Raw genomic sequence first — 20,250 nt, 5'->3', positions numbered from 1 at the left:
TTGTGCCAGGCTTCTAGATCAACTTTGTTGATGGTGACACTTTCTTGCATTTCACTAGAACTATTCCTTTCACAAGAGGTATTCTGTTGGTTATCCGTGTTTAAGGTTGGGCCACGGTTATCACTACTTCCAGGAGCATTACCAGGTGAGGGAGCTCCATTATTTAGAATATGACTATGACGCTGAAACCCTTGAGGATGTTGGATTTGCTGCATACCCCCTTCTCGCACATTCCAAACATTATTACTAAAATTAGGCGGTATAGTATTCATACCTTGATCAACTTCCACTTGAGAACTGAAGAGGGGGTTGAGGAATCTGCCTGGTCCCCGCATAGACTCCGCATAGACATTAGAGGAACACCAGTTTGATTGTAGCCAGCAGGCGGCTGCTGCAACTGTAGTTTCTGTTGAATGTTGGCCATGGCAAGCGATCTATATCCTTCTTTATTAATTACTCTGAGCTGAGACATGCCATGATTATGTACCAATTGTGTGTGAGCCAATCCTCTTCCTGAAGGGGAATATGCTTGGGAAGCAAAAGGGAAACTAATGGCATGCATGAGGCTTTACTCAATGGAATCTCTGCTCTGGCTGGTTCTCCCACCAAAGGGCTCCAACTGCTCTGGCTGGTTCTCCCACCAAAGGGTTTTGGAGCCCTTTGGTGGGAGAACCAGCCAGAGCAGAGATTCCATTGAGTAAAGCCTCATGCATGGCCATTGAGCTTTTCTCCACTCAAGGGGGAGACTTGGAAGTGGTCAGCAGAAGATAAGTAGAAAAAAAGACGAGCAAGGGTGGGTCGCGGCAGAAAGGGGCGAGAGGAAATTGCATGGCCTAGAGACGCGAGCCTTGTACAGTGCTCAAAGCCATCGCCATGTATTTATCGTCTACCATACTTGCCAAACTTTGATACAAGGAGAACTTCCTCTCAATTGAGGACACTTTGGATGCCCTATATGATTTGATTTGTGCCCACTGCCATTTCCTTGCAAGGAAAACTTTTAAAGAGACAAAATCCACCAAGGTTAGACAAAACAACTGCAAAATTTGATTATGTGGCTAGATTTGGCGGTGGAATTACATTTCGGCCTTTGCATTTGGCGGGTATCTAACGTTTAGTCTTTCACTCGGAGCATTTTCTCCACAGTAGAAAGAGAGGGAGACGCTCAGAGAGAGAGAGAGAGAGAGAGAGAGACTGCGCGAGTAGGGTTTGCTTCTGTTTCTTTCTCCGCTGCCAGCCATTGAAAGGGGAGCTTTCAGTCGGCTGCGGCGATGGCGTCGGCTTCTCAACATCATTAACTAACCACAGAAGACGAGGGGAAGTGCCTTTATCTCGGGGGAGAGTTCCGAGGTACAGAGACTCCGAGAGAGAGAGAGAGAGAGAGAGGTGTCTGCATCGTGCGTGCGTCCATATTGTGCGCGCGCGCGCGCGGGCGAGAGAGAGAGAGAGAGAGAGAGAGAGAGAGAGAGAGAGAGAGAGAGAGTTTTCTTTGATTTCTGTTTGCTTTAGGCAAGGTTAGCATGATCGGCCGATAACCAAGACCTTCTGTCAGCTTTACTTTGGCATGCGGTCCCCCTCTTCTTGCAGGCACCATCAAATAGACCACAGGTGAGCTTTTCACTTCTTCTCTTTCACAGTTGCCTGCATCGCCCTTTCAGGAGTCCATGATCTCATCGCATTTTGGGTTCTTCGTGCTGATCGATCTTTCAGATGCCTCTCTCAACTTTTCATAAGCATTTGATTAACTTGCTGGTGCACTCCAGAGTATCTGCTTTTCTTATCAATGAATGAGTAGCATTTATTTACCTTGCAAGATGTCCAAGATATTCGCAAGTTGTTACTTCAACTTCCGTTTAAACAGGATTCTATCTTATGAGATGCAGGTTTCTGCCCACGAGCCCTCTTCGATGTTCTTTATCAGGATAAAGACATCAAGTTTTTCAGCCTCGTCTTTTAGTGGCTGCAAAACTCTTTTGGTTGACTGAGTTCCTTATTGTTAATTGGCTGTTGCCAATGACTTGATGTTTGTTAGCACAGTAGCATGCCTTACAAAATATTACAGAACGTGCTTAACAGATCAATCCTTGTGAAATTGCAGTGAGCATGGATTTATGAGTCTTTTTGGGTACTATGGTGAGTCGTAGTGTTCATGAACAGACTCTCACAACAACTGAGGCCGGACAGACTTCTCGTGTCATAGAAGGCAGGGCAACAGGTCAAGTTTAGCAATTTAAAGTTGACAGTGTGTCCAACTCTTGGTACTGAGGATGCTTTGAGTCTGACAGTCAAAGAGCAGAGCAGCGCAGGGATTCAAATTTGGCCTGTTGGAGTTGATAGCTGATACAACACTTGGTGGAGGAAGGTGCTGCTACAGGGATAGGGAAGAATAGAGGAGTTGTTGATTTCAAATATGCCTCGAGCAAGAACCAGCTCTTTTGGTGGCAAGAGTGATGGGATTGGCAAAATGGCGAAGTTGCTAGAGGATGATGAAAGATACTCCTCTAGATGTGGTAGCAGCTATCAGCGCACTCGAAGCAGGTCATCTGTATATTTTGGGAATTCCAACAGCTCCAATGCCACTGCTCCTGGAAAGCAGGAAAGTTATGCTGCTTCTAGTTCATCTTCATTGGGTTCGAATGACCCTCATGTTTTGACAGCTGTTCAAAATGATGTGGTTGGAAGCTCTGATGAGTCGGGATCAGATTTTGATAATGAATCTGGCAGCAGACGCTTACTAGATAGTCATGGAGTTCTCGAGCCAGGTGATTGGGCCAACACCTCAGTCTTGTCTCCTGTTGATGAACAGTCTATCAACAAGGAAGATTCTTTGGGTGTGAAACCTGGAGCTTCAAGCAGGCATAGAGGTCAAAGTGTGCGTCCTCTAGGTTGGCGGGATAGGTATGTGTCGCAGCCTGCAAGGTTGCATGATTCCATGAGCAAGAATAATGTGGATGGACGGGCTCAGAGAGGATCAACAGCTTGCCCTTCTCAAAGGGCTTATCGAAAAGGATCTTCATCTAAAGCACCTCAGACTGATGACCTTACAGCTCCCTTGCTTTTGGAAAAGAAGTCCAGACCTGTAATTGACAAAGTTGTTCAAGGTGAAAGTGAGGGGCGTGCATCTGTCAGTGTTGCATCACTTGGTTCAAAGAACAGGAGTGCCTCAAATTTGAGACGAGTAACCCATTCTACCAGTATTTCCATTGAAGGTGCTAGCAGACGGAAAGGGAATTCTCAAACTTTCTATGGCCATCGAACAAAGTCAGAGGAGATAGGAGCAGGGCATAGAGACATGAGCAATAATGGGTCTGGATCTAGCAGGCGAGGTCTAAGCAATCTTGTGTGCTCTTCTGCAGCAGATGTATTGCCTTCTGTGTCCACTTCTGCGCTGAGCAATTTTGCTTGCTCGTCCGCTGCAGATGTTCTACCTTCTGTTCCAAGTACATTAGCTGGAACCAGGTACTTCCGTCCCAGACAGAGCTCAAGAGCTTTTGGCTTGGAAGGCGTAGCCAGTACGAGCATGCAACCAGTGAAGCGGCAAGCTGAGGAACTTCAGATTGGGCTGGATCATGACGGGTTGGATCATGAGCAGGGTCTCTTTGGGCCTGGTCTTACAGCCCATGAATCAACTCGATCACCTCAAAGTCGAGAAGAGCCTCTGGGAACGAACTTTGTGACCTGTGAAACCTCAATACCTGCTTCAACTGCTCCACCAATGCCTAATTACAGACACTGGGGAAGGAATGTAGCAATGTCAAGAAGTGGAGATGGACTAGGATCCTTTTATAGGTCCAGCAGTCCATTTTTTGAGGCAACTCCTGCTTTTGGAGAGGAATTGTCCAACCCGTGGTCTTCAAGGAGAAGGAGCTTGTATGGAAGTCGGACTGACCCAGTGGGTCCTGATAGTCGATCTTCAAGCAGGAACTTATCTCATGGAAGACCCTCTAGCAGTACTTGGTCTGTACTGCGTGAGACACATTACCCTCAATCTAGATTTCCAGGGCCTCCTGCTCGTCCACCTCCACCTCCACCTCCACCTCTAGCAGGCTTTGCAGAGCCAAATCCTTCTGAGAGCAGTTTTACTACTTCCCCTCCACATATGAGCACTGACTACTCTTTCTCTTCTCGACTGTCTGGTTTCATCCTACCTGGTCAAACGCCGCAATCCTCTGCAACTGCACTAGCAGAAACCGGTTCTTTCAATCGCTCTATGAATAATGGTGAAGGTCGCCCACGACTGACTGTGGAAGGCCTTTCTGAGGTGAATAAACATCCCTCATATGCTACCTCATCATAAAAATCAAAAGTTATTTGAAATTGGAGAGCTGAAGAAAGCATGTAAATGAAAACAACTTTCATTACAGTGCCTTCGCTTTTTTATGCTCTTTTTTACTGTTGGTTAGCTTGTCTGCATGTCTATGTGCAGTGCTGCAATTAAGTTGTAATTTGCAGCTTTTGATTCATCTTATTCCTTTTAAGAAGGCAGACACTCAAATTCTTTTTGAAACACTCTTATAGATATTATCAGCTCTGGAATACATAGAGAGGGATGAAGATTTATCCTATGAGGTAAGAGTAAGTGGTTCATAGTTTTATAGTTTGGGTACTTGGTAGGGTTTAATCTATCTTAAAGTCTTGTTTGTGACCTTGCAGCAAATTTTGATGCTGGAAGCAACAATACTTCTTGGTGGAATAGGTCTTCATGATAGGTACAGGGATATGCGGGTTGACATTGACAATATGTCCTACGAGGTCAGCTGAGCACCTTGACAGCTAGCTTTCTTGAAGATGTGCCTTACTTGAAAGATGTGACTTGACTTGCTCTGATCATTCTGTCTTATCAGGAACTCCTGGCCCTTGAGGAGAGAATAGGTAATGTGAACATTGGTCTCAGTGAAGAGTCAGTCGGGAAAAGTGTACGAGTAGAGGGTTTCTCGTCTCGAGAGGTCACTTGTGGCTATGTTCCTCAGGAGATAGAGATTAAGTGCAGCATTTGCCAGGTTTGAACATTCAATACAAGCGGTCTTTGGCCAGGTCATGCTGAATGAAATGTGCTATCTGTTGAGATGCGTTTGATTTTGCAGGAGGAGTTTGAGGAGGCTGTTGAGCTGGGGGTTTTGGAGTGTGGACACAGCCACCACATTGCTTGTATTAAGCAATGGCTGTTGCAAAAGAATCAGTGTCCCATTTGTAAAGCACCTGCAATGACATAGTGTGCATCAAACTAATGAGAATGAATGAAGCTTAATAAGGAAACAGTCAGCATTTTCTGGGCGGAGGAACTTACCGTTTGGGTTAGGCTGAATCTTTTGAAGCTAATGTGTGCCTTCATTTTGGTCTTGGCTATATGTCTTAAGAAGCTAATTTGGCAACTTGTAATTAACACATAATTTTAATCTCGGTCATTCTGAAAGTCTTGTGTTTCGCAGTTATGGCTTCGAAGCACCGTCTCTGATGTTTTTTTAACTCTGTGTGGAGGTGTTGCAGTGGCAGGGACTGGCTTCTAAGCAATGTTGCTCTTGCCAAATGATGTAAATGTATGTATGTTCAGTGAGCAAGGTTCGATCAGCTTTTTGCCTTAATTAACACCCGAGATGAAGGGAAGCCTTCTGTAGGCCCGTTGTGCAGATTAGGAGCTCGATGGTGTAATTTTTTCAGGAACTGTCAAGGTATCACAGCCAATTATATGTGGTTGGTTTTTCAATTTCATCATTGTCTTGGTGATTTCAGAATCTGATAATTATAACACTGTTTGTGGTCTTTTTGAGTGAGAATTTAGAAGATTAGAGCTTGCTGTCGGAATCGTGTTTGTCTGCATCAAATGTGGTTATGGGTATCTGGCCACTGGCTCTATCGAGTTTGCATTGAGCAGATGGGGTTTTTTGTAAGGCTTACCTGAGGAAATTGTAGTTTCAAGAATGGTTGGCTCACAATCCTTGTAAATCTACTATTTTTTTATAGCAATGATTGTTATGAACTATGGTGGGGTGCCTCTCCTTGCAAATTGGTAGTATCAGGTGATGTTGGTACTATGGTTTGTATATAACCAGTAAGAGACGAGTGCCTGTGAGCAACTTAGCTGGGTAGGGTTCGTTTGGCAATTGAGGATGATCGTGAAGGGGGGTGAGAATTGGATGCTTATTTGCGACTCCAGATAACATGGACAAGAACACGTGTCCGTGCAACTGTTGGAGCCTTTATGTGTCATTTAGAATGAAGTGTGCAGAGTTATTGCAATAGTGATAAAGGAAGGTCCTATCGTTCTAGGATATCAAGTTTATTGCTGTGTGATTTTTATTTGGACTCTTGCCTGTAATTTGTAGGTTTGGATCTGCTTCACCCAGAAGAAAGTTCATTGGAATGAATTTTTTCCTCTCCGCGGATTGTTGGCCCAGCCTATCCTTGGGCAGGGTGTTTTATATTTGACCTGAGTCTTATTTTGTGTTGACATTGGGGTATGCTCATTCTCATATATAACCCTCCGTAATAGGGACCTGTTAAATAGTTAATTGGCTGATTTTTTGGTAAGAAGCAGGATTAAAGAAATTCCCTATGCCCAGGTCGGGTACGGTTAAATGAAGCTAGTGAATTCAATTCTATAAACAGTTCTTTGGATGAGGAAATGCAGAAACGTGATTGAACTTGAGAAGTATGGGAAGGAGCGTGCATGTGGTTTCGGAGCTTGGCAGTGATCACTCTGCTTACCAGCGCTCAGTTGTAATACAAATGCTGTGCAATGGGCCGTTGCAATAGTCATGTGAAGGTTGCGCGGTTTTGATGAACAGTTGTATACCCTGGTATTGTTCTCGTGCATGGAGGAGGGTGTAGTGTTTTGGAGTAGATGTGCTCTCCCTCCTTGAATTTGTAATAGAATGTGCTTGGATTCCAAATTTGAGTGCTATTTTTCCGTTGCTGCCTGCTGAGTGGGAGTTAGAGCTGAGTTCCATCTAGTGCATGCAGGGGCTCCATGCTCTGCAAGCACGCAGATCCATTGTGTCACAGAGGAGTTACACCTCGCAGAGGGGTTCTGCTTACGTTCCGTAACCTTTACAAAAGACAGCTTCAAACTGAAATTTTTTAGAGCATTGAATTTTCTGTTCACTCAAATAGGAAAAGACCATCTCAGAGCACTTCTGGCACACCAATCTCCTCAAGTGCTAGGGGGGATGCAGCTTTCAGAAGGTGGACTACGATCAGTAATCAGGTGTGGTCTTATGTGCACGGGATTTCAATATCATGTTACTCGTGTAATTTGCCTAATTGTGTGATTGCGAAAAAACTCAGCATTGGGCATCAGCTTTTCATGGGTTCAACTTTGCTAAAGTGGACATAGGGTGGATTCAGACAGAGGTCTGCAGAAGACAACTGGATGTTTGCTGCTGGGGCCAGCATATGTTTCGGGGGACGGAGGTAGAAGCAGCCCGGTATGTGGGTTACCATGATGCTGCTATGCCTGTAATTGGCTTGGCGGAAGTTCCAACTCCGAGCTGGCAGCTGGGTTGCAGTCTTTCTGGGCGGCTCTTGAAGAGCTCTCTTGAATAGTTTCCGATGTGAAACCTCTCTTTCTAATTCTAAAAATCCTTTCAAAGTCAAAGCCAGGCCCCACCCAATAATCAAGTGCGCAATTTGCCCCTCTATAGAGGCATGGTAGCTAATCACAAGATAACAGATATAAAATTCTCAATGCCTCAAAATTGTATATTGGTTTGTTGATCTTTGTTTGATTGTGATAGGTAAATCGAGCATGACTATCTCTCTGTCTCTATCTCCTTCCCTCCGTTGGAGACCTTAATGTAGCATTGGACGCAACGTTTGAATAGCTCTGTAGTAATGGTCACTTCATTACTGTGATAGGATCGGCTAAGTCTAGTTCATGTTATCGTTATGTCTGTGTCATGAATTTGCTGTCAATTTGGCTATACATTTTACTGTTGAGGTTCTGCACCTCTCTTTACCTTGCACCCCTTGTGCTTTTTCCTTGGGTTATGTTGAGATGCACGAATCTGAAGCGTTTTTATGTTGTCAGTGCTCCTTGGTGCAAATACCGGGAACATCATCTCCCCCTCACTCCTTACTATCTTCTTGTGGTTAGTACTTGCCCCTTGGATGCAAGTGAAAATTACTTCATTTGGGAGAAGTCTCTTACTCTGCATTTACTCAATATTACATCAAATAAGTGCAATCCACGAAGTACCATATGGTGCAGGGAAAGGTCTTTTACTGACCTAAAAACCTTTCCCCGTAAAACCTGTGACCGCATAGCGACCGGCGGGGAGCCGGGAGCCATGGCAGGAGCAGTTTTTACGGAGGGAAAGGTCAGTAAAAAACCTTTCTTGGCCGTCAAGGTTCAGGGGAGGGGGGCAATGAGTGTTTGTTGACCACACTTAGGCTGAGCTGCTGGCACCCTCAAAAGCAATGATTGCGTGCTTGTTGGCTATATTTCTCGGCAATATCAATTCCCTATGTTGACTTGGCTAATGACCTCCGAATTCAAAAGTTCATAGCTTAATTCCCTGTGCTGACTTGCCAAAGATCCAACGGTCACAACAGCTGATTACGTAAAATAACGTTGAGCATATGGCGGTGCAGATTAACTACCCCCCGACACTGGACCTTGACAGTGTGTGGAAAGTCTGAAAAGGTAGTCCTCTTACCTGCTCAAGGCACACTTTGTTTGCATAGCTTCTTTGACTTGCAAGAAGAAAATATATCGAGCTTGGAAACTTTGAATAATAAATAGGTTTGTTGCTAACAATTTTCTTCTTACTTTGACAGGTGCCTTATCTTGGATTGTTTTCCTTGCTAGGACGTCTGGTTTTGGGGAACATAGGTTTTCTCTTGCACGAAAGTGCAGTGACAACATAATGATAGAAGGTTTTTATGTCTATTTATCTGGCTTGCTTTTGAGAATCTTTATGTGCCCTTCAGTTCATCTAAAATGATAAAAAAAAAAGGAAAAAAAGGTTATGGGAGTTATGGATTGAAGGTGTTTGAATAGTCACATATTGCCCTCAAAAATTTGAAGGGAAAGTCATGGAGGTAAGAGAGGTGGAAAGGCACCAAAAAATTAATCACACAGCTTCACTGTGCATGTTGATCTCTTGATGTTTGAAGGGGCAATTGCCATAGGCAGCATACGGCTCATATTTGGCACCCATATAGGTTGGATGTACTAGAAGGGTGGATCCTTGTCAATTGTAATGCCCTCCTTGTCATTGTCTAGACATTTATTGACTAATAAAACTTGTAAAGTTAATATCTATGGAATCACAAGAAGCAATGATTCTTTTTGCTAGTAGTCTTCCCAACTACATATGTGCCAAGTGAAGAGCACACAAAGTTGAGGGATAATAAGCCAAAAAAGTTGAGGGATAATAAGCCAAACAATTCTAATATCTCAAGTAGCTTTCTGAAGAACCTTTGCACGTCTATCGTATGAAAACAACAGAGAGCTTGCATACTTAGTTGTGCATATTTTGAAAGAGTTTCATTTCCAAAGATAACTTGCTAGACAGGTAACCTGCTAGCGATTTGTTGTGCTTTGAAAAGTGCACTTACTAATGAGCTCATTAGGTATGCTTCATCTCATGTAATTGACTAGGACAAGTGCCAATGTGTATCCTAGTACCAAAAACAGACACACACACACACACACACACACACACACACACACACACACACACACACACACACACACACACACACACACACACACACACACAAATACCAAGGAATATTGACTTAAAAGGGGAAATGGAATTTCCCTTGGCCGGAAATATTGCCTCCTTCGTGTGTAACTAAGATTAAAAATCTTTAAAGTATTTTTTCACTTGGTAAACATTCCTAAAGTTGGGATGACTTAGATCGAGTGGAAGTGGAAAAGGTTAATACTCTGCAACGCGCTAACTTTGGGCGGCGAAGTCGGGATTCATTACATCTGTAGACGGAGTTTGCTAACAGTGCACATGGGCCATTTATGGTAAGCCACCTCCACCGAATGCATGGTTGAGGGCGAGTGGCAGGACTCTAGTTGGGGCTTTGAAATCTTAGCATGATCCGCAACAACCTATAAAGGTGAGGGTCTCCCTCACTTAGCTGGCTCGTATATGCTTCCGTATTCTCTATGTGTAACTGAGGGTTGGTGCCTGAGTGATTGAACTTGTAGTGTATTAAACTGTGGGGAAAGGGAAGTAGGTCCTGGAAGTCCATCCATTTGGCTTCTTCTTCTTCTCAGGTCGAGTTCCTTTGCTTGATAAGTAAAAAGTGGGAATGATACTTGGTATTGTGAAATCATTTCAAGTTGCTATGTATGGTAATATGATGAGGACATGGGTCTTCCTGCGGTGTCTATATAAATTGGTATGGTAATAGGAAGGACTGCTTAAACTGCTAGAGACTATAGCTGGTTGACATTAATCAGTAAGAGTGGAATGGCAGCATGATAAGTAAAAATTCTAAGAGGCATATTCAATAAGTATGAATATTCAGGAAAACCTGGTCATTATGCAGGTCCTACTAATTAGTGTATTGAATTTTGGGTACCATGATAACTGTCTTGGTTTTTTGATGTCGGATGCTGGTCATTCTTCTTAGGCTGGCAGTGATATGCTTTCAAAACTTTAGAACCTCTGACCTTACACTTTTATGGACATTGTCCGAGGCGATAGAAAGTCTCGACCAAAGTATAGGGTCTCGATCTTGGGTAGATTGGCTGGGTTATTTCTGTCTAATGAAGGTATGCTTTTCCTACTACTGACATTTGTTTGCACTAAACTCATTAAATACTAAAGTCTCGACCTAGTACTAACCTTACCTTGATTCAAGTAGGGTAACCATGTAGGTACAGATGTTGAGATATGTTTTGTGAAGATTGAGAATGAGGTAAATTTTCGTCTGAAACTAACAGATAGAGCTCAGAAATTTTGCAATCTTGAAAGTTGCGGTATACATGCTATTGTTTGATAACAGTCCGGGCTGATACGGTATACTTGCTGGATATGCGTTTTACTGACCTGTTTTTGCTGGATTCTTAGTGATGAAATAAATTTCAAGAAAAGCGGTCCTACCACTTGTGTACTGAATTGAGTTACTTAGGAGGCTATGGCAACCTGCTCAAGGATACGTGTCGGATGTTGGTGTACAGAGATGATCATGCGCATGAGAGTGATGTCAAAGACTTAAACACCTTTGTGGACCCGGCCTAAGACAATATAGGGTCTCGATGTAAGCATAAGGTCTCGACCTTGGGTATGGTTTGCTGGGTAATTTTCTTCAATTACTGGTTTACTTTGGAAGCTATACCCTTCCAACTGCTGACATTGGTTTACTCTAAAATCATTATCTACTAATGTCTTGGCATAATACTAAGCTTACCTGGCTTAAAGCAGTGTAACCAGGTATGTGCTGGTATAGAGACTGGGAATGAGGTGTAATTTACTTGTTGGATATGGTTTGTGCAGGCTTATTGCTGAATTTTAGGGTTTTACATAAGCTCGACTTTTAGATATAAACCTCCTGGGGTTTTCATAGATATAGCATGTATAATGTATATATCCTTGTTTGCTTCGTACTAAAAAAGCTGGTTTCAGTAGACTCCTTAGTCTAGATTTGAAAGCTTACTATACCGAACCAAAACTGGTTATTATCTACTTACTCTTTGTTGGAATGTTATGGTCACTTAGCTGGACTTTTTTCGATTTTCTGTTTCCGGGTGCTATAACTCCTGATGCTTTCAATTTTTAGAGATTCTCGACATAACATTATGTCTAAGGACATAAACGGAGGATTGACCTACTAATGGCAAATATAATTTCATAAACTAGTGTTTCTTTTAAACTTTTTGACTATGCATGTTACTATAGCTAGTGCGGATTACTTCAGGTAAAAATCATGTAGTGGGACGCTCAATTTTCTGAAAAAGTTGATGTAATCCAGCTATATGAAGACGGAGGTTGCTCGAGATTATGCATAACCTGTCAGGGTTGCATATATAAGGAAATTGTATAAGAGAGTTTACTTCTAATAAAAAATGACTTGTTCATTGTTATCAAGGTATACCAAGGTATAGGATGACAACTCGGATGAGTACTATAGTTGATCCAATCAAGAGAGCACAGATCTCAAAAAAGCTTAAGGCAGCTAGGGCAGAATATATAGCCTCATTTATGACAAAGAACAAGGCATGGTCGAGGCAGAGGGAATACTTAATAGAACCTGCAAGAATAAGGGGATAAATTATAAAGATGCTTAAAATCATTGGCAGTTGGTAGGCTGTTGAAGCTTTGTATGACATTGTAACTGACAAACAATGTTTCTTTTTAAAAATTCATTGTTTAATGATAAGTTTATTTGCAAAGAAAAAGTTGAACCTTTGTGACATGGATAACAATTGGGATGCCCATACAAACACCTGCATACAGAGCCAATGCTAAACTCTCTTTGGTTTAGCTTTTTGGTTGCTTTATGGTTTGGAGGTTAGCTACTGGTTCGCAATTTGTAAAGGAATTTCTACCTTTTGGATGGTGACTTGTACCAACTTGATGATATTCATTTATACAAAATCATGCTATCTAAAGTTTGTTTTGTATATAATAAACCTTGTATTTATCTAGGTACCTTGGTCTTTGAACATATGTATGTTCGTTTGTGGGTAATATATGTAGATAACTAAAACACACACAATTGGCACTTAGATCCAGTCTTACCACTCGCTCAGGACCAAGCTCCCAGAATTGTGCTAAGACAGATTGTTCTGATAATACAATCAATCTGCTATAGAGGGGTTAGCCTCACACGATCATTATGAATATTTTCTGACTGGTTGAAGGTTGAGGTGGCTACTAGAATACTATATTAAACCATTAACATTACGGCTTATTCTAAGATTCTTCCTTTTACATTATTTCCTTTCAAATTTCTGGGACATTTCTAACCATGCCTCCTTCCAGCTGTTTGCTTGTATTAGGGATTGGAATTGCCAATGGAGCCACTCTCAAGGGCTTCACTGTTGGGTTCTAAGATGCATTCAATATGCGGAAGCATCTGCTCTCATCGTGGCCTCGTATAGTAATCCTACTACCTCCCTTATTCACACAGTCTCATTTGAAAAATGGGTCAAAACTTTGGCAGTTTTAGTTAAAAACAGTAAGGAGGGCATTTCTGCTATTTCCAAAATTATTGCAAATGTCCCAACTATCTCTAAAGCACATAAAGAGGACTTGGCTAAGTTCTCATTTGATGGTGCTGAACTTGCTAACCTTCTCAGAAAGCGGTGTGGACTTAGTCCTAGTTTTGTCCCACCTACCAACAGTCTTTTCTGTAGAGATGCAGCAGCTGCGGAAGGTGTTAAAGAATTTCAAAAAGATTTATGTTTTCTAAGTGAAACTTCGCTTTGGAATTAGTTCCTAAGGTATCCATAATATTTCCTTTTTTACCGATACGACAAGTGGAGGTTGAATCCTTAGGGTCAGAGCACAAACTTTGGTCACTCCCTAATAAAGGGTTTCTGGCTCCTATCTCAATAGAGACCTGAGTTTTTTGGCAAATCTACCTGCCTCCACAATAGAGGACTCTTGATTGAAGATACTCAAAGGAGTGCAATGTTTAGACAAAGGAGAGCTGATTAAAGCTCCGTTCAACATGAATTTTTTGGATTCCAAGAAGTGTAGTTCTAATGCGGGCTTTATGTGAGAACAAAAGGATTCATGGAATTCAATAAAAACAATCCTGATTATTATGCAGAATCAATCTGGAATATTTACAGAACTTATCTCAAGTGCGCTTGCAAATTTCTGGATCCTAAAGCGTCATGTGAGTCTAGCATCATATAGTTCGACCATGCAGTTTGGTTTCCCATCAACAATCTGGAATCTATATCCTTTCATCTTACTCTCATCTGTTCGTGGTTAGGTGGACAAGCCAAGGAGTTAGTTCTGGCGCAAAATTGCCTTCATGCAATTTCGTACTTTACAAGAGGAAGGGGTCGAGGACTACCTGTTAAACATCGTTTGGAAATGTGACTATGCAGGTAGCGGTCAATGAGATCGGGAGGCACTATCTACCAAGCAAAGCTGAGGATTGTAGTACTAATTTCATTCATTGTCATTTCACCAATAGATTTTTTGAGTTCTTTTCACCTAAATCAACTTTTATAGAAAGTTTTGATTTAGTATATGGTGATAATTCTATGATTGATAATATGGTGTTTCGCTGGAAATACTCTGAAACTATTAAGTGCTTTGTATACTCAAATGAATTTTTGAGGTATAAAACTAGTTTAAGATGTAACTGTAAAAATTTTCCTGCCTTTTGTAAGGATTTTAAATTACTTGGTGTACACGTTTGTGTGACAAAACTAGCTATCATTAAAGTTTCTTCTCTTCGAAATATACTTGGAATGGGTTTGAATCACATATTTGTGGAACCGCTAAACCCTAGAATGGCATTTTCTGCACTACTAGAATGTTTGGCTAACTTAGCCTTAAAGCTCTAACTGGAGCAACAGATTCTACAGGATCTTGCTAAAAACTGAAAATAGTATTTTATCAAAAGATTAATCTTTTGCCAGAAAAATGGATCAGTTTGGATACTACTTGGGTCACGCCAAAAATTATGCAAGAATGTCATGAGCTGTCTCGTGAGTGGTTTATTGTCGGACTTGATAAAGCTGCTAACATTGTATCTGTTATCTGTAAAAAGCTCATTTATGAAGCTGCCCTAGTAAGGTTGGGTGGAACTGAATTTGAAAAGACAAATGAAACACTAAAGGATGTAGCTTTAGCTTTGTTGAGAGATTTGGACAATATGGGTTACAATGAAATTTCAAGTAAGCTTCCTGTTTTGTTCCCAACTTTTTAAAAACACAAGCAGAAGTTTAGATGGATTTCTGATGCTTCAAACTGTATATTCTCCAGTATTACAAAAGATGTTACTTCCTGCCTAAAGCTTATCATGGCAGAGGTTTGCAATCTTTGTGCTAAAAGAAGAGCATATCTTAAAAGAGTCAGTGGTATAGAATGCTGTACCTTCTGGCTTGCTAAGAATTCATCGAAGGTGTTTATCAACTTACCTATGGATATCTACTGTATCTTCATAGCGGATATTACACAATGTTATAAAAACATTCCTCTCTCAAGAAATTATGGCCTTCTTGGAGTACTCGAAGATATTATAAACCTAGCTTATTCCAACAAAAAGACACAAGGTTTTGAAAAGATCTCATTGGTGAGAACACCTTGTTGGGTTAAAAAATCAGTCAAAAAACCACCACTGTTGTTAACCCTCACGGCTCACGGACACCCTATCACCTACGAGACGGACGTTGTAACCTACGGTGGACATTGTATTATTTATTTGGTAGAGTCAGGTACCGGGCTTGTCGGTCCAATAGGAAAAGGGTAAGAGTGATCGCCGATGAGAGGCGCACTCTAACTGGGACATTCAAGGGATTAGTTGGCTAAGCATGGGCGCCCAAGTGTGAATGGGGTGAGCTCATATAAAAGCCAACTAAACCTAAAATTCACTCATTCTCTCATTTGTGCAATAGAAGAGTGCTCTTGCTCCATCTCCATCTCCATCTTCTTCTTCTTCACCTCCTTGTGTGTGTGTGTATGAGAGAGAGAGAGAGAGAGAGAGAGAGAGAGAGAGAGAGAGTGCGATCGAGCATTGCGGCGGCACGACTGCGGTGAAGCGGTTGAGCGCGACGTAGCGGCGTCTCCTTCTTCTTCGCGGCGAGGAATCCTCCACGGCAGGAGCATAGAGCGGTGAGTGACACACCATTGCCCTCTTTTGAGCTTACTAGTTAAGCTAGTTGTGTGCTTGGAGCCGTGTGTGGCTCGCACACAGTGTTAGGCAAGTCCCTTGCTTTGACAGTGCGGCAAGGAGCGCACATTTTTGGCGCCATTTCCGGGAAATCGCCCTGCACTAAGCCCAAGAGGCACTTTGTGCTTCTTCTATGAGTTGTTTGTAGTAGGAAAGAAGAGGAAGAGGAAGAGGAATGAGTTATTTTTCTGCAAGTTGTTAATTTCTGTATTGTCTGCAAGTTCTGTGATTTCTGCATAATGTTGTGTTTTCTGTTTGCACACAGTCTTTGCACAATTAGTAGTCGTTAGCTTGTTCGCAGTGAATGAATAAGTAGGTAGACAGTTAGCAATTTCTGTTTGCACACAGTTTTCTGTCAAGGTTTGCCTGCACACAGTCTTTGCACAGTAAGGTAGTGAGAGAGGAAGTAGGTGGACAGTTAGCTCACTGTCAGTAAGCAGTTAGCAAAGTGGTTAACAGATTAGTTAGTAGATTAGTTAGTGGTTATCAGCACTGCACTGTTAGTAAGTAGATAAGGTAGTGAGTTGTGAGCTGTTGGCAGAGAGGTTAGGTAGGTGTTGACAGTGTGTGTGGCCAAGAAAGGGTCACCTAAATCGCGCGACGTCGTCGCCTTAAAAATAAAAATAAAAATAAAAATAAAAATAAAAAATATTTTTTTAAAAATCCAAAAATATTTAAGCGTGAGTGACTAGGGGGCTACACTAAAATTTTGATCGGGATCGGGATCATTTCCCCAAGTCCAAGCCCAAGCCCAAGCCTCTGTCCTCAATCTTATGATATATACGAGACTCACTCTTATATATATACCCTACCCCCTCAAGAGGGAATGAGAGCATGTGGGGCAAGTCCTCCACTCTCCTCCCTTCTCTTCCCACTTGCACCCTTAGACTTTCTAATTTGGGCCTAGTTCCCTACTAGAAATTGACGGTTTTAAGGATTCCGAGGGCATAAAGTGACCAAACGGAGGGCTGTAAAGCACGACACGTCCCTCTGACCGAGACGCTCGTTTTGAGCTATCATACGTTCTATTCTATAGCTGCGTAAAAAAAAAGGACCAAAAAAGAAAAAAAAAGAAAAAGAAGAAAAGACTTGGGTTGCAAAACACCCAAAAATACTAGGTGAGCAACCTTCACGGGCACTCACTGACACTTCTAGGGGATCCAAGTCATATGAACGTACGCTCTGGACGAGTGTTAGAGCACGAGCATATTGGTAGTGCCTCCATTTACGCGGGCACCCATTATTCCTCCACCCTAGGTTCTGGACCTTCGGCCGAGACTCAAGGTAGCGCGAAACCAAGATCCTCATATCGCGTCTAGTGATTCTTACTCTGACTACGAAGTCATGGAGGGGTATCCTACACCAAACCCTGATAGTTCAAGTCAAGACATGCATGCCATGGGCCCACGGCCCGGGTCCAGCGTGTTTAGCCGCTTAAAAGAGACCCTTAGTAGAGCTACTCGCTCCGAACATGCGGTTAATGAAATAAATGAAGGGAGTGGGGAAGTAAATTCGTCATTCATGCCTAAAATAGACCCTATGCTTATTGAGAGTGTGCATGTGAATGTTCCATCCACTGCACCTCCTGATCCTTTAGGACTATCTCCCTCTGAGGTTCTACTACCCGATGGTAGGAGTCTTGCCGAAGTACAAGAGATCGAATGCTATATGCAAGCAACAAGGGAGAGGGAAATTGAGAACCTACGAAGGCTAGAACAAAGTCGAGCCCTGAAAGCAAAGGCTCCTATGACAACAATCATGCCAGCCGAGCAACCGAGTGCTCCCAAGGTAGCAGTCACGAGGGGGCAAGCGATGGGGAGCAATAATGCTTCCACTTCGAGGAAAACCTCCAGCACGCCAAGCCTAGATGGGATATTCCTAAACGAAAATTGGGAGTATGACCTACAAGCAGAAGCTATAACTGATCGGTACACAGGACACACCTATCATGTGGGTTGGTTAGATGTTCTACAATCCACATCGGGTGCTACTAGCATAGATGAGCAACAACAGAAAGTCTGTGATGTCCTCCATAGGATTGTCGAGTTAGAAAGACAGAACACAGGGATCAACATGCCTTCAACAGGCCTAATGAGATTCTTGGATACGGGAAAGGCCAACCAACCAACCCTATCACAAATGGAGACTCCCTCAGTGAGCCCCATTGATCCTCCTAATGTTGTTTTGCCAAGAGCCTCAGTACAATCTGAGCCCACAAGTGGCAGCTTTACCTTCCCAGATCTAGCTCATCTTTCTCTTAATGACACTACGGCTACCATGCATATCCCAGTAGTGAGCATGACAAGAAGTACACCATGGAGTTCATTTGTTAATACTGCGCTGATGCCTAGTAGCACAGTGTCCCCAACTATACCTACATGTATGTATCAATCATGTGCACCTGTCGTACCTCAGCCTCATGTAGCTCCTACACCTCCGATTATTCCAAGAGCTTACAATCCACAATGGCATTATCCAAGCTCTTATACAAGTGGAGCCATGCCATTTAATAATAACATGCCATATCAGGCACCCCCTATGCCTAGGGCCACGCCTGTAAACTTTGGACCACCGTCTGGTACACCACCATACGAAATATGGGACCCAAGAGCCGCGCGTATGCCAAGGCCAAGGCCAACTCCCATCTCACATGTGGTTCCAGGAGCACATACACCCATTATACCTGCTCAAATAGGAGATTTGGCAGCATTTGCTCAAACTATCGGTCGCTCTATTGCGGAAAACATGCGTAGTGCACCTGATAGAGAGCCAAGGAGCAAGGCATTTCAAGTAGCTAAGCTCACACAGAAATTCAGTGGAGACGGAGATGCTAGAAAGCATATGGAAGTCTTTGAACATGTGTGCGATTCCTTGGAAAGCACAATGAGCTACATAAGTGTAAGGCTTTGAGTTTGACCCTAAGCGGAAAGGCTGGAGATTGGTATAGAACCTTAAGAGTAGAAGATAAAACGATCTACTCTACTCTTAGGAGATTGTTCTTGAAAGAGCACATACGAGAGGGAGTACTTTGGGGTGTAGCCTCTCAGCTCCAGAAAGCCCAACGAGAAGAAGGTGAATCCGTCAGAGACTTCATTAGTCGCCTAAAGAATTTGAATTCTCGATGCAATCCAAACGAGCGATTCAACAACAACCAATTGCTCGATAGATTCATTAGGGGACTATGACATGAAAGTATCTATAATGGCCTAGTCATTAGAGGTATCACTACTTGGGAAGCAGTTACCATGAATGCAATCCAATTGGAGGATAATTTAATGATTGCAGGAGAAAGAGTGTCTGCCGAGCCGAAGTCTAGTAGCTCGCAAGCGTCAGGGCATGAGCCAATGAAGATAAAGCCAATCGTGAAAGAGCAAACGATATCTGAGGTGACTTTGGAAGATCTCACCAAGGCCATCCAAGAAAGCCTTAGGGGTAATCGTGCTCCACAAAACACTCATATGTATCCAAGAAGGGAGCAACAATGGTGCTCAATTTGCTTGGGCCCACATACTACGAGTGAATGCCCTACTTTCAGAGTAAAGTTTAACGGGACTTGTAACGCGTGTGGTAGGTATGGTCATCAAGCGAAGGATTGCCTAATGCTTAAACGCATCATGGAAAATAGACCGCCTATAGCTTGGGCAGACTCACCTCGAGTTCCTGCATTGATGCCTACCCCTCCTATGGAGCAACAATTGCCATTACAGCACATGGTCCCTAGAACCCAAAATGTGGTCCAAACCACACTGTTGCCACCTCCAGTGCTAGGACCGCAACCCCCTCATCCAAGAGTTACACCTATGAACCAAATAGGTTGCGAGTCATCTAGTACTTATGTAGATTGCGAAGAGGACATAGACTCTAGTATCACCTATGGAGTCGACATGCTTGAGGAGTGTCCCATGTACTATATGGAAGACCATTGGGGACAAATCAAACCGGTATATCAAGCTACTGCGCTAGCAGCAAGAGGCCAAAACATTAATAGTTTTTCCAGGAGACCACCTCTTTAGTGCTACGAATGTGGTGGACCACATCGAGTAGCTGAGTGCCCCATTAGAATGCAAAAGAATGCTGCACTAATGCAAACAAGTCAAGGGAGTGCATTGGCAATGCTAATACTCACTTGTAATCGTTGTGGCATAGATCATTTGATCGCACAGTGTCCTAACAATCCAAACGCACCAAAAATCACACCATTGAACTTAATAGAGATTGTTGATGGGACACCACCAACCATAAACATAGCACCAGTGAATGCACTCACACGGTCGATGCTCCAAAAGCAAAATTACATCCTCGAAGAGAGAGATGCTGCATCCATTGGCCGAGCGAGAAAGAAGAAAACACGAAGAAAGAAATCCCTTAATGCTTCTAGCTCAAAACCTAGTTCAAAGACTAACATAGGGACAGGAGAGGATCCCGTGTATA

The 20,250-nt window shown here is 42.8% G+C and overlaps 1 protein-coding gene across 1 annotated transcript; it reads left to right on the top strand.

Moving 5' to 3' along the window:
• Positions 1–1,513: 1,513 nt before the first annotated feature.
• Positions 1,514–5,413, top strand: LOC147430848 (uncharacterized). The gene is made up of 6 exons (XM_086493383.1): positions 1,514–1,608; positions 2,099–4,261; positions 4,519–4,569; positions 4,654–4,752; positions 4,845–5,000; positions 5,085–5,413. The coding sequence occupies exons 2-6, from the start codon at positions 2,411–2,413 to the stop codon at positions 5,211–5,213; spliced, it is 2,286 nt and encodes a 761-aa protein (XP_086349509.1). The 5' UTR covers positions 1,514–1,608; positions 2,099–2,410; the 3' UTR covers positions 5,214–5,413.
• The last annotated feature ends 14,837 nt before the right edge of the window (positions 5,414–20,250 follow it).

Source organism: Adiantum capillus-veneris, chromosome 21, assembly GCF_014529385.1.
Source record: "Adiantum capillus-veneris isolate H3 chromosome 21, ASM1452938v2, whole genome shotgun sequence".
Lineage (NCBI taxonomy): Eukaryota > Viridiplantae > Streptophyta > Polypodiopsida > Polypodiales > Pteridaceae > Adiantum > Adiantum capillus-veneris.
Note: the sequence above shows the minus strand (reverse complement) of the source record. Positions and strands in the feature narration are given on the sequence as shown.

What these genes read in the sequence shown, in the direction of transcription:
- LOC147430848 (XM_086493383.1), top strand. Translation starts at nt 2,411, where the DNA reads ATGCCTCGAGCAAGAACCAGCTCTTTTGGTGGCAAGAGTGATGGGATT. An exon ending in CTGTGGAAGGCCTTTCTGAG is followed by an intron (nt 4,262 to 4,518) that starts GTGAATAAACAT and finishes ACACTCTTATAG; the next exon opens with ATATTATCAGCTCTGGAATA. An exon ending in ATGAAGATTTATCCTATGAG is followed by an intron (nt 4,570 to 4,653) that starts GTAAGAGTAAGT and finishes GTGACCTTGCAG; the next exon opens with CAAATTTTGATGCTGGAAGC.